Below are 27,111 nucleotides of genomic sequence, written 5' to 3' on the forward strand. Positions count from 1 at the left end.
CTGTCACTTCAAAAAATGATGACAACATCATTGCAACAATGAATGACAAAACACAAAAAACAAGGTTACCTTAGTAGGGGTGTTACATAGTTGCATGAATTTATGTATGTTCAGAAATTCAACCGTAAATTTCTCAGTACCTGTTGACACTAACTAGCTAGTGTCAACAGATGGTTTTAAAAAAGCTCCGATAAAAAGTGCAAACCGCATTTGTCTAACCGTTTGGATTTTATAACATGTCAAAAGTGCAAATATGCCGATCTTCAACTGTCAATAACTCAAAAACAAATGAAGATAGGTATAGGACATTGTATTTTGAACATACCCCTGAATTTTAAATGAATTTATTCCGGAATTTGGCTCTTACTGTATATTCTCGTAAAAAAATTATTTGATACTTATTTCAGCATTTTTTTCACAAATTTTTGAAAATGCAATAAATTAGGACTGGAAGTTGAAAATATTTTCTTTAATAAAAATTGAAATTTGCAGGGAGAAAATGCACATAACTCGAAAATTAAGAAAGTTAGAGATTTGAAAATTGGAATACAGATTCTCCTATAAATATTATTTGATACCCATTTCAGCGTTTTTTCCAAACATTTTTAAAAATGCAATAAATTAAGCCTGGAAGTTGAAAATTTTTTTTTCATTGAAATTTGCAGGGAGAAAATACGGATAACTCTAAAATTGGGAAAGTTAGAGACTTGAAAACTGGCACATAGATTCTTCTAAAAAAATATTTGACACCTATTTCAGCGTTTTTTTTCAAAAATTTTTAAACATGAAACAATTTAGGCCTGGAAGTTGAGAATATTTTCTTTAAAAAAATGGAATATTGCAGGGAGAAAATGTTCATAACTCTAAAACCCAGAAAGTTAGAGACTTAAAAACTGGAATATAGATTCTTATAAAAAAAAATTGATACCTAATTCAGCGGTTTTTTCAAACATTTTTGAAAATGTAATAAATTAGGCATGCAAGTTGAAAATATTTTCTTGACTAAAAATTGGAATTTCCAGGGAGAAAATGCTCATAACTCTAAAGCTTAGAAAGTTAGAGACTTAAAAACTGAAACATAGATTCTTCTAAAAAAATTATTTGACACCTGTTTCAGCGTTTTTTTCGCAAATTTTTGAAAATACAATAAATTAGGCCGGGAAGTTGAAAATTTTTTCTTAAAAAAAAATTAAAATTTGCAGGGAGGAAATTCTCATAACTCTAAAATTAATAAAGTTAGAGACTTGAAAACTAGCACATAGATTCTTCTAAAAAAATTATTTGACACCTATTTCAGCGTTTCTTTCACAAATTTTTGAAAATGCAATAAATTAAGCCTGGAAGTTGAAAATATTTTCTTAAAAAAAAAATTGAAATTTCCAAGAAGAAAATGCTCATAACTCTAAAATTAAGAAACTTAGAGACTTGGAAATTGGAATATAGATTCTCCTAAGAATATTATTTGATACCTATTTCAGCGTTTTTTTCAAACATTTTTAAAAATGCAATAACTTAAGCCTGGAAGTTGAAAATATTTTTTTTTTAAAAATTGAAATTTGCAGGGAGGAAATGCTCATAACTCAAAAATTAAGAAAGATAGAGACTTGAAAATTCAAATATAGATTCTTCTTCTATAAAAGTCTAAGAATGTTTAAATTTATTAATTTAAACTGATTTAATGATTTTTTTTGTATTCTAATTAAATTATAAGGTGCGACAAGGATGAAGCGAGTTGCAGGCGCACCTCACATCTGGAGGCACACAGAAGAACAATACTCAGGCGAATATTCTGAAACAATGATCTTTTTGTTTCATCTACTTTGGGTACTTCAAAAACTGGTACTTAAAAAACCCTTATCCATATTAAATAATTGCCAGTGATACTTAAAGGGCGTATGTTAAAATTCATAAAAAATACCTAAACGATTTATAGGAAATTTTCTTCTTAAAAAACACCTAGAGATTTACCTTACAAGGTGAGCATTTTACTCCGATGCACCCTATATCTGCAAGATTTAGACATCTAATTGAAGGAGGTAATGTACTTTTTCACGTTTAGAAAAACCGACTTTAGCTAGCCAAAGTGAAATAAAACTGGTATACTGTACTAAAAAACAAATAAACCAACTTAAAAATTTAATTAAAACTTTAAATACCCGAACAAAACTAACTGTTTTAGAATGTACGACTATATTATATTAAAGTTGAAATCCAAATTAATTTTCAATAAAAGGGCCACGCTATAATTTCCACTGTTAATGGTTTCAATAATTCCAAAGCAAACTTTGGCCACATTAATTTTCCAAGTAAGTCGAATCTCGCGTGTATTAGTTCAGTGCATGCTAAAGTCGTTCGGTTCGAATTTACACTCGAGCAAACGGCATAATTGCTACGGTCCGACTATACAGAAATTTGTATCTATCAATATCAACATGGAAACAACATTGCAACAGGATGTGTTTGAACTTTCGATTAGATTGAGTTAGTGCTAGTACCAATTTACTATGGGAAAATAATTAAAACATGAACTTAAAAAGTTCTCATCCCTTGAGTTGCCTAGTAACATTAAGCCTTATAAAGAAATTTATACATATCCATTAAAAATGATCCAGTATAGTTTCCGGATTTCAAGCTGAAGATTAAATTGTTGCCATTTTCTGTGATCTCAATAAAGCTTTCGACTACGTGTCTCATAATTTTCTGCTCTAACAGCGTAACACTTTGACCATAAGACTTGTATCTGCATCCATACCAGGAACAGTTGGTACAAGAATTACAACCGATTCAGATAAATGAAAAATCAGCAACTATTCCTATTAATCCAATTTCAATTCCTGATGTTCCTTTGAAAGTCATCAGCTTTCTCCTCCGTTCAGATGAGGTTCAAACAGAGGAAAGATTTTCTTCACTTACAGATTACAGACGCCCAGTGGTTCCAAATATTCGGACCCATCAGGTCTAGGATATATCACGTAATTGGTCAGGAGTGTCATAGAAACGGCATGCTGCCAAAGTCGTTAATGTTGTGATAAAATGCATGTTGCTCTACAGTAAACACCTCTATTGTAAGCAACTACTGCGAGCTAAGTGAACAACTTACGTGTTCTGAAGAAATTGCATTTTCCTAATAGGAACTTACCTTGGATTTCCACGTAGAGCAGCAAAATGCAGCACATTGAAACCATTGCTGTTGGTCAGCGTGATGTCAGCGTTGTGGTCCAGAAGCAGAGTCAGCATATCTTCGCGTTTTTTCGATATCGCGTCGTGCAAAGGGGTGTCACCTTCAAGATCCTGTAATAAAAATACATGACATTATAAAGAAAGTAAGATGTATTTGTGGTCAATCTTGAGAACTTGCTCTTGATGATTTTAATAATGATGGGTAAAGGTGGTAATCATAGTCACTCTAGATTAATTCAATAAAGATGATTCCAAACCACAAAAGCCTTCCGATCTTTAGAACTGAGACACACCATTAGCAAAATGAAGACTTTGCAATGTAATACCTTCTCAAAGAGCATCAGTATGGATAGAACTGATTGCTTTGCACCTTAAGCAATATTTACAGAAAAAATATTTATTAACTCAGCTCAATTTGCTCCATATTTCTATCTAAAGCTACTTTTGACATACGTGAGTTTTTCTGGAGAAAAGTTGGTTAGGGACGAACATCTCTTGAGCAATCCACTAGGTTTGGAGCCAGATAACTGGAACACTTTTGCCTAAATTGCTTTTTACCTTAAACAACTTTTATAAAGCATTTGTTTCTTAACTTAATGCAGTTTATTTTATTCTCTTACTTTTAAAAGTTTTCCAGTTACGTAAGTTTTTTGCAATGTGAGTCGGTTAAAGACAAACGTCCCCTAAGCTATCTACTGGTTATGGAGCCGGATATAAAACAGTTTTACCTGGATATCCGATCTTCTATTTTAATTAATAAAAAATGTTATAGTCCGTTCACTATCAAAAGGGCTACATCTAATTAAACCTGTATTTGATAGTGTATAGATTTGTTGAGGTCTGGCCTGTTGGTTCTGAATGGAGTATATTATATTGGAATCCAAAATACGCAGTTCTTATAATCGTGATACTAAAATTTAAAAGTTTTAAAAGTATTTTAAGTGTCAATAGCCACCTTAATTCAGTTGTGCTGTGCAATCATCATAAGCAAAATCTTCCGAAAGATCGAGATTTAACAGGTCATGAAGAAGAAGAAGAAAAAGAAGCAGAAAACGAAAAAGAAGAAGAAGAAAGAAGAATACAATTGATTGGTTTTGACAGATCATAGAATATTGCTGTAGAAGACTTTCGTTGATACAAGAACTAGAAAGTAATGAAATACAACCTCTGTGGTGCTTTTTGATATTAAAAGTTAAACAAGTTAAAAGCTGATTTTTCTTTACCAGAATTGAGTTATTATCGAAATTAATGGTACTTATATTTGTCAGGCTTTTCACTATTTTTACTAGCATTACACCAAGTTTTGATCTTTTTAATCTTTTGTTTGCAGATCTATAGAGTTACCATGTGACCCTTGTGCTGTGCAATCACCAGCAAACGCTCTAATGATGGCCAAAGTTTAGCAAGTCATTGATGTATATGAGAAAAAGTGTTGGACTAAATATAAACCTCTACTAATGAATCTTACTGACGCTTCTCAGGAAGATATGAGCAATCTCGACACCATACTTTTAATAGCAGAAATCCGTGACACGATCGAATGCTTTTGAGAGATCACAGATTATTGCTGCAGAAGAAGAACAGCTGTGAATGGCAATATCTGCATTTTTTTGTAAATTGAAGACTTCAGGCAGTTATATTTAGCAGTTATATTTGCCTGGTTTATGTAGAGTGGAAAGTAATGAAATAGGTTGATAATTCAACGGGTTACTCATAAATTAATAAGGACAACATCCTGTAGTGAAGGAGGATTATCAGTATAGTTATTGCAGAGTTATTCTGATATTGGATGAATCCGAACTTCAAGCTTTGATATAGACAATGCTCCAATCATTTGTGAGGAAGACATATAAACTCGGAATGGGAAAGTGAAGATAATTTACTCCTTTCAGATGACATAGACTAATTCTGTTATATATTACTAGTTTTCATAAAATAGAATTAGCTTAATTAATAGTTTTCAACAATCATATATACAGAATATATGAAACTACTCTAGTTGTGTGCTGTTGCTACGTAGTAAAAACCGCTATATTTGCACCAGAATCACATCGTTATTGGCTTAATTTACACCGTACTTCACAATCTTATCCTGTTAAAATCCCCTAGACTTCTCTAAATTGACCTATCAAGCATAACAAACTTGTACTTTGCGATACCCTCAAATAAAATACACAGTAATTTATAGACAGTAATACATGCAAGACGAAATTATGTCAGTTCTTTCCGGTTGCTATGTAGTAAAAACCACAATAACTTCACAATGGTATTGGGTTAATTTACATCATGTATGCAAACGTTAGAATAGCAACCGTTGATAACAAATTTGTCCTTTTTAACGTTCATTTATATACACTAAAAATAAATTATAGAGCTTTAGTTATTTGTATAAACGCACTCAGTTATGAGGTGAAGTTTGATGAATGATGGCATTAGGCTCTAGCAATCACAACTGCATATATTTTCAAAATCTTAATCTTAATATAAATTTTCAAAAGTATGTAGTAAAATCCCATTATTTGAGTTGTACTTGACTATATTCATGTTGTACTTGACTTAATTTACATCGTAACCCTCTTGACTTAATTTACCCGATTTATAGGATAAACGAAGACTTTGGACCTAAACAAACTTTGTAATCAGAATTATTGCGATTTAAAAATTATCTAAGTCATTTAGAAGTTTCACTGTAAACCTACTCAAATACAGACCGAAGTTAGAACTGTGGTTTTAGCTACGTAGCGAAACAATTATTTTAAAACTCGGTTTGAAGCGTTATTACTTACCAAGCACAACAAATTTGAACTTCTTGATACCCTCAAATAAAACACATAGTAATTTATATAGCTAAGTAATACATGCCAGACGAAATCACTTCAGTTGTTGTCGGTTGCTACGTAGTAAACACCACAGTAACTTCACAATGGTATTGGGTTAATTTACACCATTTGCTTTGCATGTAACCCAAAGTGTCAGAATAGCAAGCGTAAGTAACAAATTTGTCCTTTTCGATACTAATTTTTTTAACCCATTTTTACATTTAAACTCATCTGAGGCCCATGAATCCTTGACGATCACTATGAAATAATGCTTCACGTCTCTAGTGGGTTCATCTACTTAAGAAAATTGAAATTTCAAGATGGTTCAAGGCATCCCTGGACCATGAAATGCGGTAAAAACCGAGAAAATCCACTGTTTGCCCCCTTTTTGACCATTAAACCCATCTGAGACCCATAAATCATTGAGAATCGCTATGAATTAGTAAGATAAATGCTAAAGCTTAAGTTGTTTGTGTAAATACCTTAAACGCACTCAAATATATAGTGAATTTTGATACATGATGGAATTAGGATTTACCGACCATAACTACATATATTTTCAAAATCGAATGGTTTTGTAATTTATTTTTAGTAAAATTCCTTAGCATCGAAGCACAATTTTTTTTTTGTTGCTATGTAGTAAAACCCCATTATTCCAGGTACTATATTCACGTTGTACTTGACATAATTCACATCGCAAACCTTCTCTTGTCAGTCTAAGATTTGACATTATTTACCCGATTTATAGGATAACCGAAGATTTTGAAGTTAAACAAACTTTGTAATTGGAATTATTGCGATGTAAAAATTATACAAATTATTTACAAAGTTTCATTGTAAACCTACTCAAATGCAGACCGAAGTTAGAAGTGTGGTTTTAAATACGTAGCAACCAATTCGTTTGAAACTAATTTTGAATCACGCTTTAACATTAGTTTTAGTAAAATTACTAGAGGTAAAGCACACATATCATAATATATTTAATTTTGTTTATTGTTGCCATATAGTATAACCCTCTATATAAATAGGTCGCTACATTTACATGTAGCCTGTTCTATATTACAGTAGATAATGCCTATGATGAAGAGGTATTTGAGATATTACTATATAGCAACCACACATATTAAACTTATACTTTTCGACCAAATAAAACACAAACATATAAATTACTTCAGTTGCTTCTGGTTGCTACGTAGCAAAAACCATATTAACTTCACAATGATTTTGGGTTAATTTACACCATTTATCATTGTCCTTTTCAACATTTATTTATATACAGTCACAATATATTACATATCTTATTTGTTTGTGTAGATACTGTAAACGCACTTAGTTATGAGGTGTGGTTTGATGCATAATGGCATTAGTATCTAGCGACTACAACTAGATATATATTCAAAATCGAATTTACTTTTAGGAACATTCCTTAGCATCATATACAATTTTTGTAATAGTTGCTAAGCAGTAAAACCCCATTATACGAGATGCGATTTTCACGTTATACTTGACTTAATTCACATCGCAAACCGTCTCTTGTCAGTCTAAGATTTGACTTTATTTACTTAATTTATAGGATAAACGAAGACTTCGGAATTAAACAAAATTTGTAATCCAAATTATTGCGATGTAAAAATTATCCAAATCATTTACAGCAAAAGTTTCATTGTAAACCTACTCAATTCCAGTTAGAAGTGTGGTTTTAACTACGTAGCAACCAATTATTTTAAAATTGGTTTTGAATCTCACAAACATCATATAAAATTTAAGTTTGTCTATTGTTGCTATGTAGTAAAACGTAACAGGGGTTTTACCACTTTTACTCTGATAAATCCTCCTAGACAGGAATGCCTTAAAAAAAAATTGGACTTGTATTGAAGATAATTGTACTAGTAGTAGAAATGTTCTGATAAAGTCCAGTTCAGAGATCTATTAGAATCTTTGATGTGTCGCAGATGCCGCAGTAACTAGTCCGTGCGCCTATGTCGCATTTATTGTCGCATGATATACATATTTAAATGGAAAAATTTTCTATTGTTTATCTATGAAATCATTTTAAATATATGTAAAACCCCATGTTTTATAGTATTTTTTATTTTTCTTTCGAAAATGTCAATTTTTAGAAAGAAAATAATATCACAAGAAAATAATATAAAAAAGTTTGTCCGCGGACTAAAATCCAAGCATCTTACAAAATATTTTAAACACTCCCAGCACTCACAGCCTTGTCACCTCTTTTTAGCAAGTCTATTAAACAAAGATAAAACATCTGCGTTCTGGCGATTCCTACTTTAGGCTGTGCAAGTATTTGTGTATCTCTCTCTATCCCACTGATTTTGAGAATTACGGGGCCGTACCCAGATAAATTTATGGGCTGTTTTTGTATTACTTTTGACGTGTTTTTAAAGAAATCTTTAAGGATGGGTCTATCACCTTTAATAGTTGGAAGGGAGGTCATTATTATTTGATGGGTTTTGCGGGTTCCCCTTTTATGAAAGTGGTGAATTCAGAATTTGGCCTGTATTCGTCCAAATTTTTTGCAGTTTTTACTGTGAGGAAGTGTGTTTTTTTATTTGTGTTTGTGGATTTGTTTTAGTATTATAAGTTCTTCCACCATTCTCTGGGAAAAACCCTTTTTTGCTATAGTAAGAAAAACACTGTTTTTATTAAGAAAATAAGTCTAAAATTTTGTCTTTTACAGCTTAGTTCCTTCTGTTGTCGCAGTTGAGGATCAAATTTCGTGTTTGTCTAGGAATTTTTTTGACGAAGAAATTTACAACAAAAATCACATTTTTTTCTTACTTAAAAACCACAGGAATTTTTTCAAGAAGGAAAATGTCAAAATTTTGCAATTATTGATTTATGGATTATTCTGAAGATTTTTTTAGTCTTTTTTAAAGAAATGACTAAAAGCCCAGAACATTGAAATTTCATCCCAGGAGTGCCTGTAAAAAATAAAATAATTTGTCTCTTATTGACACAATAATATCTTGAGTTCTAGTAGTCAAGATTTTGAAATTATTGATTTATGGACTGCTCTGAAGGGTTTTTTAGTCTTTTCTGAAGAAACGCTTGAAATTCATTTATTAAAATTCAAAAAATTGGATTTTTTGTTCCAGGAGTGCCTGTAAGAAAAAAAAATTGTCTCTTATTGGCCCGCCAATATCTTGAATTCTAGTAGTAAAAATTTCGTTATTATTGATTTATTGACTACTTTGAAGACTTTCCTAGTCTTTTCTATAAAAATAACTAAAATTTAATATCTAAAAGTCTAAAAAATTTGTCTCTTATTGGCATCTTACTTATATCTTGAGTTCTAACAGTCAAAATTTTCCCGTTATTGATTTATGAACTACTTAAGGGTTTTTTTATTCTTTTTTGAAGAAATGACTAGAATCCATTTATTAAGAGCCAAGAAAATTGCATTTTTATTCAAGGGGTGGCTGTAAAAGACAAAATAATTTGTTTCTGGTTAGTACCCTAATATCTTAGGGTTCTATTGATTTAATTTTGAAATGAACGAGTTATGGACTACTCTGAAGGCTTTTTTAGTTTTTGTTAAAGAACTTACTAAAATCCATTTTATAAAAGTCAAGTAATTGGAATTTTTATTTCAGGAGTGCTTGTAAAAACATAATAATTTGTCAACATTTATATGAGATAAAAGTATACTTATCTCATTCCTTTATGAGCTAAAATGTGTCAAAAAGATATTGATACATTTTAATATTCAAACGTTTTTTCATAAATAACATTTAAATAATAGAGTGTTTATGGGTAGAAAAAATTGAATGGGTTTATGTCAACTGATCAAAAATTAGTAAGTCCCTATCACGAATTTTGTTACAATCTTATCTTTTGGCTCATTGACAACATGCAGCAATATATGCCCTTCAGCAACACAATAAAGACTGCTTCTTCCTTCATTCTCTGGAAAAAAGTCCCTTTTTTGCCATAGTAAGAACACCCTATTTTTATTAATTAAACAAATTTAAAGTTTTGGGTTTTTCAGCTTACTGCCCCTGTTTGTCCTTAAGCGACACAATAAAGAATATAATTATAATGTAATGCTTTAGTATCCATATGCTGATGTGCGAGATGAAGTTGAAATCCATAGCAGCAACAGAGAAACTGTTTCCTTCCTTAATGGAAGAAACTGCTAAAGAACAAAGGCAAAAAAACAGAATTTAGAAAATTGTATTAATTTTTTGGGCCAAATTCAAAAGACTGGTTAAATTTATAAAAGTATTTAGTATCCTCAGTGTAGTTTTAGGAGTCAGTATACTTAAAATGTAGCGTCTTATATAAGATTTTTAGTTTTTAGTATAAGCATTTATCTTTGTTAATTTTCACCTAATCTCTCCTATTATACACAATAACTAAATATGAGGCAAACAAATTAATAAATATTACATTCAGGATGTAAAGTGTGTTTTTTACAAGTAAAACTTGTGTCTTTTAAACGCATAAGTTATAGACCGCTAGATAATTTTTAATGTAAAAGTTTATTTAAAAAAAATATACTTCCACTTTTCTGACTACATAATTACTTTTTATCAAAAGAGATTGGTACGAAATATAGTAGGGATAGTGTTTTCACGAGTATATTATTATAATAATATATCATAATATGTATTAATTAAAAAAAAACAATAATAAAGGACATTGAATATGGCAGCCAAAATCCCCATTAATAATCACCATCAAGTAAAAATAAATCTCAATACCCAAAAAAAGGAAATATATAAAATTTGAAGACAAACCAAAACATTTTACCCTTTTGTGTCAAACAGTAAATATTTAATGCCTTAATACACAGAATAAATGGGCCTAAGTAATTCGTACCACCTATTCTCTCATCACTTGTTATAAACACCCCAATGATGGCGCTAAAAACTAAACTTATTAAATTAAAATGTTTGGTTAAACTTATTTTACGTACTTAAATCTTATAGTTAAATTAAATATTATTTTGCTATCAACTATCTTCAATTTCTAACTTAATAAAACTAAACCCAAAAATCCCGAATAATAAAGTTTTAAATACAAATACATTTTAAGGCCGGACCTGTGCAACTTTTCACGATTGACTGGCTGCGACTAGGGTCAGGCATCTAACAAAATAGTACGTGGGCGCATTTAGTAAAATTTTACGAATCAAATTTATAAATTCTGAGAAAAATGCTTAAAACATTTATTTATTTAATGGAATGATTAAATATCGCTTAGAATATTACTTTATGACTCCATTTACATAAAATTTTCCGATTTAAACATGCATGTCATGGGACAATACAAGCAACACCGGCACACGGACTATTCGCGGCACATCAAAGATTCTAATAGATCTCTGAACTGAACTATACAAGTGAAACTCTTCGCTGCTTAATAAATAGTTAAAAAAAATGACTTCCTTTTGAGTAAAAGCTTTTTTACTAAAACCAAAGAATAATTAAGGAAATAATTTTTTTAAAAATCTCTTTAACTCTTTAAAGAATGAAAGAACTAAGTATTTAATTCATCCTTAAAATTCCCATTTATTCCTTTCTTTTTGCCGTCGACCATTATAAAAAAAATAACCTAAAATTTTACTAAGATTAGCTCCCTTTCATCCCATTTACTAAGACGTTTAAAAACACTACATTTCTGAAAGTTTAAAAATGAGGGAGCTCAAGCCGGGCTGAAGAGGACAAAAGGAAAAACTAAAACGGCCCTTTTTTTAATTAAAAATGTACTCTACTCCAATTAGCCTTTGTACAGAGATAAAAGGCAAGTAGGAAATATTAAGGCCATGGTTATCCTTTCGGGCACAAAAGTTGAAGGGAGGTAATTTTTCAAGAGTATTTATTCCATAAACGTGGAATCACACAGGGGTCGAGCTGCATAAGATTCCTTCCGCCCCAAAAAAGGAATTTATAAACTTGACAGATCGAACTTCCCAATAACAAATAACTCAATAACGAAGTATTGTCGCTCAAAAACTTTCAAATAAACAGTCATTTTTCTTCGCAACAATTGCGCTAACTAAAAGAAACTAGAGGAATTCGATAAACGTCTAGCAAGTTGCCTGGAATCGCATGAAAAGTTTCCTACTGTTTATTTCTTGTCAGGACTAAAGGCGCGTTTGGATGCCAGCAAGTCTGTTGCGAAATCGAGCATTTGTCCGTTTATTACTCCTTCTCGCTTACACGAAATAGCGAAGATATTTTTCAGAGATTTATATTGTTTTTCGGATGCTAACCCTCAAGAATATTTCAAGGAGGAATACGTGGTATCGATACGATGGATAAGATTACATACCCGAGGAACATTTGTCAAAGATGAGTTATTTCTTCTTCACAAATTTTTAAGACAGTATAATCCCTTCAAACCCGTATCATTAGCATACTGGTCTGAAGTCCACAATTGAGTCATCAGAAGTTAGAAAAGACAGACTTCAACTTACCCTGACCGCCGAATAAATAACGCGATCACATTGAAAAATGCAAAAGTGTGTTAACCCAAACTCATTTTTTTTATTCATTCCACGTTCCTGGGCATTTTTTTTTTAAAATGCCAGCTTATCTTAACCAAGAACATTTTCCGGCAATTTAACCGCAATGTTTCGCAACTGATAAGGTATTAAAAATTTTTATTTTATTCCGAGAGGCTCATCCATCTACAGCTATTTTCTTACGCCACATTACATGCATAACAAGTGGATATAAATCCCCCTTAAGATAAGCCAGTAAATTAATTATTTCTTAGATAATGCCCCTGGTTGCGGCGTGAATTTAAAACCGCGACGCGATGCCCTCGCGCTTTGTTTTTTTGATTAATTTTTGTATTCAATTATACGGTGCATCCTTCCTTTTTGTTTTTGTGGAAGAAAAGGGACTTTTAAGAATAAAAACAATGATAAAAGACCACAAGAAACATTTATTTCCACTGTGTTTATTTTATGCCATTTATATCGGTTTAAAAGTCGCGCCAAAATGCAGACTGGCCTCCTAGCGGCGAGCGCACTGTTTCGCTAACTTACTATGTGTGCCCAGATAGATGTCGCTAGTCGAGATATTTTCCGAATGTTCAGTGAATTTTAATTTCGTGTTTTCTTGATTCTATCCTTTATTTTTTAAATGTTTTCTAAGAGTTTTTTAAGGCGGCTTCCTACTAAAAATAAATTACTATATTTGCATTTAAATTAATTTTAATTTTTTTCTTTACCTATTATTAAATAAAAAAATAGTATTCGTTTTCAAACACATTTGGTTGAGTTAAGGACTATGAGCTGGTACGAACCTAATCCAGTTCTTTTGGTCGTAATATAGATGAAAAATAGTTGCTCTGTTATGATATATTAATGCCATAAGTAATGTGATTCCGAACAAAAGCAAAATAAATAATTTTTAATGGTTTTAGTTGAATAAACTCTCGGTAATTTTTAAGCATACCCAGAAGCCTTGCTAGTAACACCAAATGATACATTATCAAGAATTTGTTCTTTCGAACCCCCTAAATCTGAGCTCCATTACATTAATTCACACGTCATGTTTAACGTTTAAGTCTCTTAAAGTCAGGTAGATTAGATGCCATTGATGTAAATATTTGCCTCTGATTTTTCCCTGAGAATGTTTCAATTTTGAACACTATAAACGATCACCAGGAAAAGTGATGATTTCACCATTTATGCTCAAATTAAACATATTATACCATTTTTTACTGGTCGTTTGGGTGTGAATTAAAACACTCGATGCACAAAAATAGTCAACTTATTCATTACACACGTACACACTAAATCCAAAGACGTAAGACTACTAGAAACATTTATTTACACTATATTTAAATTTTTTACTATTTATATCGATTTAAAAGTCGCGCCAATATTCAGACTGGCCTCCTAGCGGCGAGTCAACTGTTTCACTAACTTTCTACGTGTGCCCACAGATGTCGCGGGGTTCGCTCCATCCAACTTCGCTTCGAACGAGATATTTCCCGAATGCTGGAGGACACCTGATATATTCGAGGTTTTTCAGATAGTTACATTATCATTGATATAAAGAAAATATAGGTTTTGTAATGGAAATCGTGTCATAAGCTTTCTTTAAATCAATAAACACTACTAACGATTGATCGCTGTTATCAAAAGCTTTGTGAATTTTAGTTTTTAAGGAAATTATGACGTAATTAGTGGACGTGCCTTTTTGAAACTATACTGATAAAACTGTTCTGTATGATACCACTAAAGCAACATGCAATACAATACAATTACAATGAATTTTTCATGCAAATCTTTGTAGATGATGTCCCAGTAAAATAAAAGTAAATAAATAGTCTTGGGTTCTCTGGTCTATAACTGGTATTCTAATGGTCCTATTTCAATGATTAATACTTTATATTAATTCTGAGAATCCTCTTAAAATTTCTATGAATTTTCATTAAAATCCCTGCTATAATGAATTTTTTATTAAAATTTTTGTAGATGACGTCCCAGTAAAATAAAAGAAAATAATTAGTTTTGGGTCCTCTGGTCTATAACTGGTTATCTAAGGCTCCTATTTCAATGATTTTTACTTTATATTAACTCTGAGAATCCCTTTAAAATTTCCATGAAATTTCATTAAAATCCCTGCTATAATGAATTTTTCATTAAAATTTTTGTAGATGACGTCCCAGTAAAATAATAGTAAAAAATAGTTTTGGGTTCTCTGGTCTATAACTGGTATTCTAATGGTCCTATTTCAATGATTTTTACTTTATATTTAATTCTGAGAATCCCTTTAAAATTTCTATGAAATTTCATTAAAATCCCCATTATAATGAATTTTTTATTCAAACTTTTGTAGATAACGCCCCAGTAAAATAAAAGTAAAAAAATAGTTTTGGGTTCTCTGGTCTATAACTGGTATTCTAGTGCTCTAATTTTAATGATTTTTACCTTATAATAACTCTGAGAATCCCCTTATAATATTGCGGAGGGTTGTTGGGTGGGGTCAGAAATAAAACAGAAACCTGTTTACCTAAATGTCGACGTTTCGACCTATATTAAGTCATCCTCAGGACACTGAAATGGATTCAAGTAATTACAGAGATCAAACAAAGTAATTTCAAGTACATAAAAAACACCATTAAAATAAATGTTCTTTAAGTTACAAAAATTAAAACAACAAAAACAAAAACCACGACACAGTTAAAATTACATTCAGGTACAATCCGTTAAAAAATAAAAAACAGTATAATTTTTTTTTTTTTTTTTTTTTTAACAACCCTCCGCAATATTGAAGATATTGGGTCACAAACATAAAATTGAAAATAACCAAAACTTGGAACATCGATAGACTGGAACGTAACAACATGGGATTTTTGGAAAATATAAAACGTAATCATGGAATACAATCCCCTTATAATTTCTATGAAATTTCATTAAAATCTCTGCCATAATGAATTTTTCATTAAAATGTTTGTAGACGACGTTGCATGTAATGAACGACGATGAGAAAACGATTAAGGGTGTTTGACAGTTCCTGGGTTATTTTGACATATATTTGCTTTTACTTCAGACGAAAGTTAAAGACAACCAGACTACTAGATTTAATTTGCAAAAAAAAATTAATATTGAGTTATTTGGAAAAAAAGTCCCTTCTTGCATGCCTTGGAGGCAAATTAGTATATCAGAGAATCACTAATTTATTTGCAGAGTATAAATAAATTGATCTTAATATTTTCCAACCATATAAGCCAAATTACATGTAGTCCTTCTTTACTCTTTATAAATTTGAGTCTGGATTGAGTCACACCCACTCTTCAAGGCATTCTTAAAAAATTGATTGACCCTCAATTGAATAACATCACTAGAAATCAGTGCCAAATCACTTGCAAATTGAATCAAGGGGATACTTCTTATGTGGTTCATGGGAGGAAATGAGAGAAACTGATTAGCATCATTAAAAAAGGTCCCAAGTCATCTTCAAATTGAATCAATGATCTGTGGTTAACTGATGCAAACCATAAACTTTTCCTGGGAGACATCATGGTTGGATATTCTTGGACCAATCAAAGGAATATGGAAGCCGATTTAATACTAGAACTGCATTATTACAATTTATATCATATCCACAGTTTCCATAATTTTTATCAGAAATTGGATAAGGCTATTGGTCTTCCGGATATCTCCTCCATGAGTTCATTAACTTTGGGAATCGGAATAACAATTAGGAGGTCTTTCAACTACTAAATATGACCATGTCACCTTGAAGATTCAGGACCATAGCGAGTTTAATTCTTATACCTCCATAGTAAAGCATACAAGTCCTGGCCAGGGTTGGATTGTTTGTTCTTTCTCTTGACTCCACCCACCTCATCTTCAGAAAACGAGAGAAAGATTGTGATCACTTGTGATCACTTCTTCATGTTTCTTTTGGATCTGTGCTCAAGTATGAACGGAAATCTTGAAACCCACTCTAAATATGATGAAGGAACTCTACCTCCTTTGAAGGTAAATTTATTTACCTAAACTGTACCTCCTCAATCATCAGTACGATTTATTATTTATGTCCAACTCAAGTATATTATAGGGTTTTTTACTGGTCGTTTAGGTGTTAATCAAAACACTCGATACACGAAAATAGTCAACTGATTAATTACACAAATACACACTAAATTCAATGACTTAGGACTATTAAAAACATTTATTTTCACTGAATTTATTTATTTCGATTTAAAAGTCGCGCCAATAGTCAGACTGGCCACCTAGCGGCAAGTGTACTGTTTTGCTAACTTTCTAGGTCTGTCCACAGATGTCGCCAGGTTCGCTTTATTCTTGTTGCATCTATACGAGATATTTTCCGAAGGCCGGAGAATAGATGGTATATGTGCGACTGTTAAGATCGTTACAATATCATTAATATAAGATTTTAATAGGCACTCGTTTCAAATGCTGAAATAGAAGTATGAAACGATTTATACAAAAGTTACAAAATGCCTGTAATTCAAAAACTATTAAACATAAAAATTTGAAAATTTGTATACAAATTCTTTGATTAATTTGATTGTATACCTATTTCAGAATTTTTCAAAAAAATATATAAAAATAATTTAAAAAAAAATAATAAAATAATCACAAAATGCCTGTAACTCAAAAACTATTGAACATAAAAGTATGACAATCTGTATACAGATTATACATATACAGAGTAAACATAAATTGAAACATAAATGATTGGTGACCTATTTTATATAGGATTTTTCAAAAATTCACAATATTTTCACTAACTTGTTCTAGGATAGCATTATTAGCCTGAAACCTGATGTGGATCAGAATTAGAATCCTGGTAACTAGCTTCTTGAGCCCTTATTTTTGTATATATAATGAAGCTATACATTTACGGTATTAAGGAAAGAGATTCAGTGGAAGTGTATAATATATTACTAACAAAATGTTGGAGTTTGTGCACCTAAGTCAGTCCTAAAACAAACATATCTGAGGTAAACCATAGCGCAAACAACACACAAGACAAATTACGTATGTCGCAAACCAATGGGCAGTAAATTGGCCGCAATAATGTCCATAGTGTGAACGGGACTGGATGCCAATAGATCAAGGCTATTCGGCAAGTCAAGAGTGACGCCATTGTGATCCGCCAATTATAATTGTTTAGGGTGTTCACATATCTATAAAGGTATTTGTGTAAAGTGAAATAATGATTTCGAAGCGAGTTAGGGCATAACTTAAATGGGTACCCATTACCTTATCTTTTGTTGCTTCTGAAAGTTGCATACTTTTTTACGTTTTATCGCGCCTTTAAAACTTAGGAGTTGTTAAGAACTTTTTATTGCTTAGTATAATAATAAAGTCGCGGCAATGAAATTTACTTGAAGGTTATAGTCAGTACTGAGCTTTTGTTTAATTTAAGCCTTAGTGTGTAATTCGTCCTGGAATAAAATAAAATTTTATTTTTTTGTTTTGGGTATTTAATGCTTAAAATAACTTCGTACTGATTAAAACAAGAAAATTTCTTTTTATTAGAAGATGCACCGATGGATGTTTCACTTAAAAGCTGAAGTTCCACTTGGAAATGGTCAAAGTTTTTCTTTTTATAGAACTTACTTTTGCTAAGGTTTCATAAGACGGATGAGTCTCTTCTAGAGAGAAAATATATTTATGGCAACAAGTTATTCTAAAATTAACAACTTCAGTCCGTTTGTACGAATTATTACTTACCCCCATATTTTTACTTTATAACATAGGAATTGACAATAATTTATTCGACTCTAATTATATGAACATGGAACAACTGTGCTTTTCCGGACCCATGTTTATAGAAACTTTTTCTCATATTTTTTTACAAGGAATCCCCCATTTAAATATCTCCGTCTATTTCTCGTACACCCTGTATAAATGGTGCGGAGACTTGAAAAATAATTTCCCTTATAAAAGCAAGCAAGGACTTAAAGGTAAATTTACAACCGTTTCGGTACAAAACAGGATAATTTGCTACCGAAGTCTGCGCAATGTTTCAGCTGCTTGACGGTGCGCCAGAGCGTGAGGCTTCGCGACAATACGATACTGTGCAGAAGGGGACAAACGGTGCATAACATCTTTTTTAAAAACGACTACGACGTGGTTATAAACCTAAGAGACAAATGGCCAGGTTTTCCCTCGGAGACGACGAGGAGTACACGGAAACTGAAATTTCTTTTAAACTTTTCTCGCAAAACAACGAATGAAACTCGCGAGTTTAGGATCCATAGTTTTGAGTCCTTGCGGTAATAAAATAAAACTATTCTAAGGAAATGGAGATAAGTTTTGCGCTGGTTGTTTTTGCCAAAAAGGTTAAAGAATCACTCATAGAGAATGCGGATGACTTTCAAGTTGAGTAATTGTTAATTCACGACTTTATTGATTTTATAATTATTGTCTTAATTATGATTTTGCTTTTGGCATACCGAGAAGAATAGAACGTCCATAAGTTACGTAACAGGTTTTTTAACCATTTTAGACCCCCCTTGCCTCGTGTGTAAGATTTTGTAAAAGATCCAATATCCGTGGATACAATACTATTTCGGAGTACATGTTGAAAGTTCGTCATTGTCATCACTTACAACTTGATTATCATACTCCAACTCAGCTAAAACAAATTCTAACGGGAGCATTTATAGCGACAAAAATGGCTCAATCAATAGGATTTCAAATTATTTAATAAGGAAATCGTGGGTTTTTGTCTGGCTCTCCATCGACGGTCCTAATTACAACAGGTTTATCCAAACCTTCTGTAGTTGTCAGTAGATTATTAAATCCTGGAAGTTCATGTAACGGATTAGGTAATTTCTGCTTGTTAAACGGAATACTTCCCTTTGTAATCAAATAATTCAATCTTTAAAATTTACTAAATTAAGATTCTTTATCATTCTCCTTCCCCCCTGCCTAAGATTTTGTAGGACGAAGTCAAACCTCTCTCCCTCCTAAACGTCTTACGTAATTAATAAAGCGCTCCATGTTAAAACAGTCCAAGTTTGTAAACTGTGAAGCCTCTACAATAAAGTGAGAAATGGTTCTTAGCTTCTTGTCAAATGCCTTTGAGTCAAAGTTCTGCAGTTTGATCCACCTCTATTAAATGAATGAAAGTATTCTAGCAAATCGACAATAAAGATATGTCCCATCGTTTTGTCAAGAGATTGACGGCTTCCATGCGCTATGTTTGATACCTGGCACTTTCACCACTGTGTCAAGAATTAAGTGATAGACCCTGGTTCTGTTTCTGAGACCCTTGCTATTTTCTATAAATGAGAAAAAAAACTAATACTGGTTATAGCAAAACTCAGCTGGGTGTGTATCGTATATAATGGTCAAGATCTTCTTCTTAGTCCCTAACCTGACACAGGTATCGTGATATGATGAATTCGTCTTGTCGATTCCTACCCATTTTCCCCGATCTTTTATTCATTTCGCACATTCTGATAGTGGAACGCCAATTGTTTTGATTGATTTCAGAAATTGCAGACTTCAGAAATCTGGATGTACCTCCAAATTATCAGGCAGCCAGAGAAAACGATGAGACTAAACAAAGGTAAACCATTGATTCAGGAGCAATAGCATCCATAAGTCGTAATCACCATACTCCAGTTTCCATAAATACAACAAACTTGGGAGCAAATATAAATTTTATCGAGACTCAGACCTAAAACAACTGTAGACTGCTCATCTTCCGGAAAGGAAAGTAAGCTTTCGACATGACATACACTCAACTGAAATGTCAGTTGGATGGAACGAGTTATCTGCTTTATATTGTTCTTCTATTTCTTTGCATTGTCTTTTTGACAGAGTCGCTTTATCTCAATATTCAATGCATAGGCCTCTCTCTCAATCTCATGTTCTAGTCCTAGAGCTTTTGATTGTTTTCTTACTTGCACTCTGTCCAAAATATGTATTTTGTTTCTGTTCAGATAACGTTAAGCGATTCTTGTGATTCTAAGGCTTGTTTATGTATCGCCGTTATCGCAGCTCTTCTATATTGTTATTTTGTGCTTTCGTAGTTTGATGCGTAGTTCCACTGAGGCCACTTAACGTCTTTAACTATAGTTTTCCAGCTTTTATCGGTAATGAATGTAATCTATCTGATTCTTGTATCTGTTGCCAGGTGATATAAAGGTCTCGGATGGTGCTGAAAGCTGTGTTAAATTAATTTTTCTCGGTGCAGAAGTGCATTTAAGACGCTCTCATTTTGTTTCTCTGATATAAGATATGTCCCACCATTTTGTTAATATGTCTTTACGTTTGACACCTTGTGCTTTCACCACGCTGTCAGGAAGTAATGAGAGACCCTGGTTCTATTTCTGTAAATCTTACTATTCTCTATAAGAGACGGGGATAATTAAGATAAATAAACACCAAGAGACATCAGATTTTTCTCAGTTGGTTATTCGGTAACTCAGTTGGGTTTGTTTAGTAAATATTGTATAATATTCAAGATTACATACCCACCATTTTGTCAATAAGCGTCACAATGCTTTATGTTAGCCACCATTTTCTAGCTCTACAGTGGACTGCCCAAAGCTGTTTTAATAACATATTGCTGTGACTTATTTATACACTGGGGATAAATCTTTTCAGCAAATGCAGGAACTAAAATAGATCGTGACCTACTTGCTTCAATTAATATTTTCATTTTAAGGTAGCGTAAAGAATTACAAAAAAGAAATAATTGATTTCTACCATTCGTTTTTCCTGTATCTTCAATTTGAGAGAAATCTTGTCAATGGTTAGGATTACTGGATTCCTCATTTGTAGATGTTTGTTATTGATACGGATCGAGTTATTTTCAAAAACTTAAGCAGAATCTGCTTGTTGTTATTAAATTGCCTAGAATTGTGAGAAGAATTTCTTGTACTTGCTGACATTGGACTAGAAGTTCGTTTTCTGAATTTGATTTGGTCAAAATACGTTTGTTTACCAAATATTTTCATTTATTTGTAAATAATCTTCGAGGTGGCATTGATATGGTTAAGATGGCCATTGATATTTTGGAGTGAAATCTCGTGAAACATTATTTTATCTTGGTTCATAGGAATAAATGTCTGTGTAAGAGCTAGCTTAATTAAAATTGGGTTGATGGATTTCGTATTGTTTGGTGTTCATAAAAATTAACGTAAAATTTTTCAATATTTTCATAATCGCGAAAAGTTATTGCATCTTCGAAACTGCCTGTTTTATGTCTGGGAATCTTGTTATTCTCTATAAGAGAGAGAGAATGAACACCAAACAGAAATCAGAGTCTTTTCGAGTTGGTTATTGCGTAACTCAGTTGGGTTTGTGGTAAATAATGGATAATGTTCAAGATATGTTTCCATTTCAGTAAAATTAAACGAATTAACTGTAAAACCTAAATATTGATATTCTGCTCAAGATCTTATTCTTATTTAAATTTTATTGTGAAAAAAAAATGCACCAATCGTAGTCACCAAAGTATTTAAAAGCTTGGTCTGTGATTTCATCATTCGACTTCTTGAACCACTGAAATCTTCGGAGTTCAACCTTCCCACTCTGGTCGACTTTTTGTTAAATGCCTTTGAGAAGGGAGGGATATCAAGTGGCTACAATATACAATGATTTCTCCAAAATGAATGGAATTGACGAATCTTTATTGTCTTGGTTCAAAAGCTATTTGTCTGATCGTAGACTTCTTTTTAATATTTTTATTAATGATGTAGAAGAATGCTTTACTAGCTTTACTTTACTAGCCCAATGTTGTTATTTGATGATGACCTAAATCCAGCTAAGTGTAAAATTATGAGTCTTTCTCGATCTAAAAATAATATTGATTTCTACTATATGATCGGTCGTTATATCCTTGAAGGAACTTCTCTTTTTAAAGATTTGTGTGTCACTCACAAAAAAAAAACAAAATCTAGTGTGTTCTTATTACCAATGAGGTTTTACAGATGCTTGGTTTTCTTGGAAGGTATACTCAAGACTTCACAAACACTCTACTGTCACCTGGTACGGCCCCATCTGGAGTATGGTCTCCTTTCTATGGTAAAAAATACCATATAAATTAAATATATTGGATACATACAACAATAGAGACATACTTAGTATGCTAAATATGGCCCTGATCATTAGGTTCGTCGAGTAGAAGTTGGTAAAAAATTCCATCTTTTCTCAAAAAGTCTACACAAATCATGGGCACTTTTAACGGAGGTACCAAAAATTAACTATGATGGAGATATGAAAAAAACTACTAAATTCATTAGCACAATTCTCATTTTTACCAACGAACTTTGTCAGTAAATCAGTCTCGCTCAAGTGAAGGCGGGTCGCCAGACTGTAACTCTCCTCAGTGGTTCGGCCCATAAAGCTTCAAACACTTGTCTGACCTAATGATAATTATGGAGGAATTTACATAAAGCCCTCTGATTCCGAACATAAAACGAGCTCCGAGAGATTCTCCCTTGTTTAGTTTTTTTTAATTTGGGCATCTGGTTTTAATTTAAAAAGAATTACTTATTAAGTTGCCATTGTGCTCTGACGGATTAAAACGTTCTAATTGCTACTAAAGTGATACCTTACCTGTTTAATGGCTAATAAAACGAGCGGGTCCTTTCAAAAAATTTATATGAGCCACAAGTATCGCTCGACGGATTTTCTAAAGCACGGTTCCATTTTATTTTAATATTCTCGAAAGCTTTTAATTTTAATACGCTTTAAATATCATTATACTTTAAAATTTTATGTGCAACACGCGTGCAATTATTAAAAATGGTTTTTGTTTCATGCCCTAATCTTTCTAATTAAAACTGCACTGGAAAAAGTAAATATTTTATGAAAATAAGCGTTTGCAATTAAATTATGCAACACGTCAAATGAATTAATGTATTGTTTCAGTATGATACAGTAGCATATAATTTTTGGAAATGAAAAATTTGTAAATTGTTACTAACATTTTGTCGCCAGATTTTAATTTTAATATCAGAATAATAATGAAAAATATAAATAAATTCACCCTATAGATACCCTGTATTCTTTCAATTACTCCTTTACTGGGGTGCAAAAAAATAGTTCAAGTTGCTGTGACTATGGGGGTCATTTTTGTCAAATGAAATCAAATTTAAAGGCATGATGTGATCTTGAGGGTAATTTTGAAGGTCATTATAAGGTCAACGTAATTTTTTTAAATGTATTTCTGTTTTTGACACAAGATTTGGAAAAAGCGAAAAATTTTACGGTTAAAACGTTTTTTTGAAAAAAAAAAGTGACCAACTTGACAAGGTCAAATTGTGAGAAGAACCCCAGTCCATTAATTCAAGTATTATAGTCCAGGCGAATTGTACTTTTTAGGGAAAATATTGTTATCCGGAAACTAACGATGGGAAAAGGTTTGAGGGGGTATCAGGAACGAGAAAAAAATTCATGCAGGAGCAGGTTAAGGGAAGTAAAGTTTTGGGGGGGTGAAAAGAGGTGAAAAATTGTACCTTTTCGATTTACGGCGAAAGTTGACGTCAAAGAAAAAAATGTATAATGGAAAAGTTGTAGATAATAAAAAAATCTACAACTTTTATAGAGGCCACTTTGTCACATAACCTCAAAATTTCCAAGAAAATCGCGAAAAATTGCTGTTTTTTAATTTTTTTGTTTTTTATTTTTCATTTTCGGACAAACACACTGATATTGATCAAACTTGGCAAAAAGATACTTTCATGTGTTCTTAAAAACCACAATTTTTTTCAGACCAAAATATTGAAAATTTTCCGAGATATTAAGTTTTAAAAAAAAATAACGTTTTTTTCAATTAAAATTTGTCTTTCAAAAAATCGTCTTAGGAGGTTCATCCAGGTCTCATTTTGTTTGTTTTTTTATCTACTTTCAGATAAAATAAAAAAAAATAGACTTGCCATTTAAAAATGTGCTCAAAAATGCAAAAAACTAAAAATCTGATTACACCATTGAATTCTACGGGAAAAAATACAGAAAAACATATATTTTGTTATTTGATCGTAAAGTTAATTTCTTGATAATATTACTATAAACATTCGATTGCATTGATATACTTAATACTCCGGCTACTAAGGGGCGTGGGATCTCATTGATTTTACTATTTTTACGATTAAATTTCACATTACTTAATATTTTACAATGTGCTGAGTCTATTTTCGAAGGTTACTGTGCCCAAATTCGCTTTCTTCAAGGCCGTATGACTAAATTTTTGGCAAAATAGACAGTTTTTCCTAATTTTCCAGAAAAATAATACATTATCGGCTTACCACTGAAGCTATTTTTACAAATTTTTTAGTCCTACAGATTTTATATTCTTAATAATTTTTCCCTAAAATATTTTGTTAGGTTGTAAATTTTAAAAAAAAAGTTAATTTTCGTTTTTTGAATAGGATAGCTACCGAGATTACAACTGAGAACCACTGAAATTTCGAAGGTCGTTTAGCTATCCAATATTATATATACACATATATATATATACACATATAAATGTACATATATATTAATAAAATTTGTTTTAACTATGATAATTCTGATTGAAGTTGGCAACGAAATGGAAAACTTTTGCAACGTTTCTTATTTAACTTCTGAACAACATGTTGATTCGACAGACAGTAGGATCAAGAGAGATGCTATAGATCTTGATAAATTATTAGAATTTTTCAAGAGATATAATCCATTTCCAGAGTCGACAAATATTATGTCTATATTTTCTGGAATTGTTAGAAATGATTCTGCTGCCACAAAGCATACGAAATGGGTATAAAGTCAATCAAATCGATAATAGATAAGGATTTTGAAAGTGTCAACTTTACAAGAAAAAACAGAGTCTTATCACTGAAAAGTGTTCAATCATCAATAAAAGTAAGTGATGAAACGGTTGCGATAAATCCATTATTATTATTTCAACGGTTATGCGTTAACATAAGTAGCACAGCTGACATGAAAAACTATCTGAAGTTTGAACTGGCTCCGTTCCCGCTATCACTTTTTACCAAAAACGGTTACAGGAAAAATGTTAAATCGCAACTGTTTAATTACTTCACGACTATTGAAGTTTTCCCTAGTACCGAAAATGTAATACATATTATCGATGGTGGCTACTTCATCCGTAAAGTTGTTTGGGTAAAAAATGATACGGTTGAAGTTATTATCAACAAATACCTGGCTTTTGTAAGAAATCATTATGCCGAAAACAGCTGCTTCGTATTTGATGGGTACATAGATGATGAGGCAGGTGAAGAACATTCCACTGCAGTTTCGACAAAAGCAATGGAACGTTTAAGACGAAAAAGTTCTTCAAACTTTCCTTCTTTTCGTCTTGAATCTCACACAAAAATAACAATTGCTCAAGATAAATTTTTGTCAAACGATAAAAATAAAATTGAATTGATAAAGCAGTTATCTACAGCATTGAAGTTTGAAGGCTATACAGTTCAACAAGCAGAAGAAGAGGCAGATGCTATGATTATAAAGATAGCAGTAGAGATCGCTGATAGCCACAAAATTAAAAACTCCGCAACAGGAGTTGACGAATATAAAAAAACTGTTGTTGTAGTTGGCGAAGATATCGACCTTTTAGTTTTGTTGAATCAATTCAATTCGGCAAATGCACCAATTTTTTTCCTTAAAGCAGGAGGAGGCAATGTAAGTGACAGTATTTACTCTTCAAACAGTTTTAAGTTTGAATGTTATCGATCTATTGTCGCTTTTTTACATTGCTTCACTGGATGCAATACCATATCTGGTTTTGCAGGTAAAGGTAAAAAAACCACGGTCGATTTGCTTATAAAAACTCGGAACTTATCAGATTTAATAAAACCTTTTTACGAGCCCAATACAGATCCAAGAACTATTGCTCGAAACGGTTGCGCTTTAATTGCATCAGTTTATAACGCTAAAGATACCACACCATCTCTAGACGATTTAAGATTTCAGCGATACAAAGTATTGACTGCAAAGACAACCTTTCAATTAGAAAAATTACCACCAACTGTTAGAGCAGCTACACAACACTCATACAGATCGTATTATCAGCTTCAAAAGTGGCTTGGAAATGAAATGAATGCGACGAAGTGGGGCTGGAAAGAAGTAGCTGTGAATAACTCTAAAATGCTCGTGCCTCGTTTTACAGACATCTCACTAATACCTGAAGAGCTATTAAAAAAAATATCTTGTAGTTGCAAAACAAATTGTTCAAGCAACCGTTGTGGATGTCGTAAACACGGTTTGAAATGCACCGTATTGTGCACACAATCTGAACACACAGGAAAATGCTCCAACGTACAAGTAATTGAAGATGATGTTAGTGATTCTGAAGACACTGTGCATGCATTCGAGCAACCAAGTATTTCCTTGGATCAACAAAATGTAGAGTCTGAGCAATTTAGCGATGGAGAAGATTTTAATGATGATCAAGAAGAAATAGAATCAAACGATCAATTACAGGATGACGATGCAGCGATGAATTTAGTGAAAAGACCGAGATTAGCTTAATAGATTTTTATAAATAAAGTCATTAAAAAAATATTTTAGATAGACTTTAATAAAACACATTGATTGTAATACATTTAATAATAAATAATTTCAAACATTCCTTTTTTTCATAAAATTTATTGTGTTTTTTTTCTGTTATACCATCCAATCAAA

The 27,111-nt window shown here is 32.0% G+C and overlaps 1 protein-coding gene across 1 annotated transcript in view; it reads right to left on the reverse strand.

The window, feature by feature from the left end:
• Positions 1-27,111, reverse strand: part of LOC126745834 (E3 ubiquitin-protein ligase MIB1) — a 760,932-nt gene that overhangs the window by 606,456 nt on the left and 127,365 nt on the right. Inside the window, exon 9 of the mRNA XM_050453854.1 lies at positions 3,140-3,291. Coding sequence (XP_050309811.1) covers positions 3,140-3,291 — 152 coding nt within the window. The remainder of the gene's footprint in view (positions 1-3,139; positions 3,292-27,111) is intronic.

The sequence above is a fragment of the Anthonomus grandis genome, chromosome 16, assembly GCF_022605725.1.
Source record: "Anthonomus grandis grandis chromosome 16, icAntGran1.3, whole genome shotgun sequence".
Taxonomy (NCBI): Eukaryota; Metazoa; Arthropoda; class Insecta; order Coleoptera; family Curculionidae; genus Anthonomus; species Anthonomus grandis.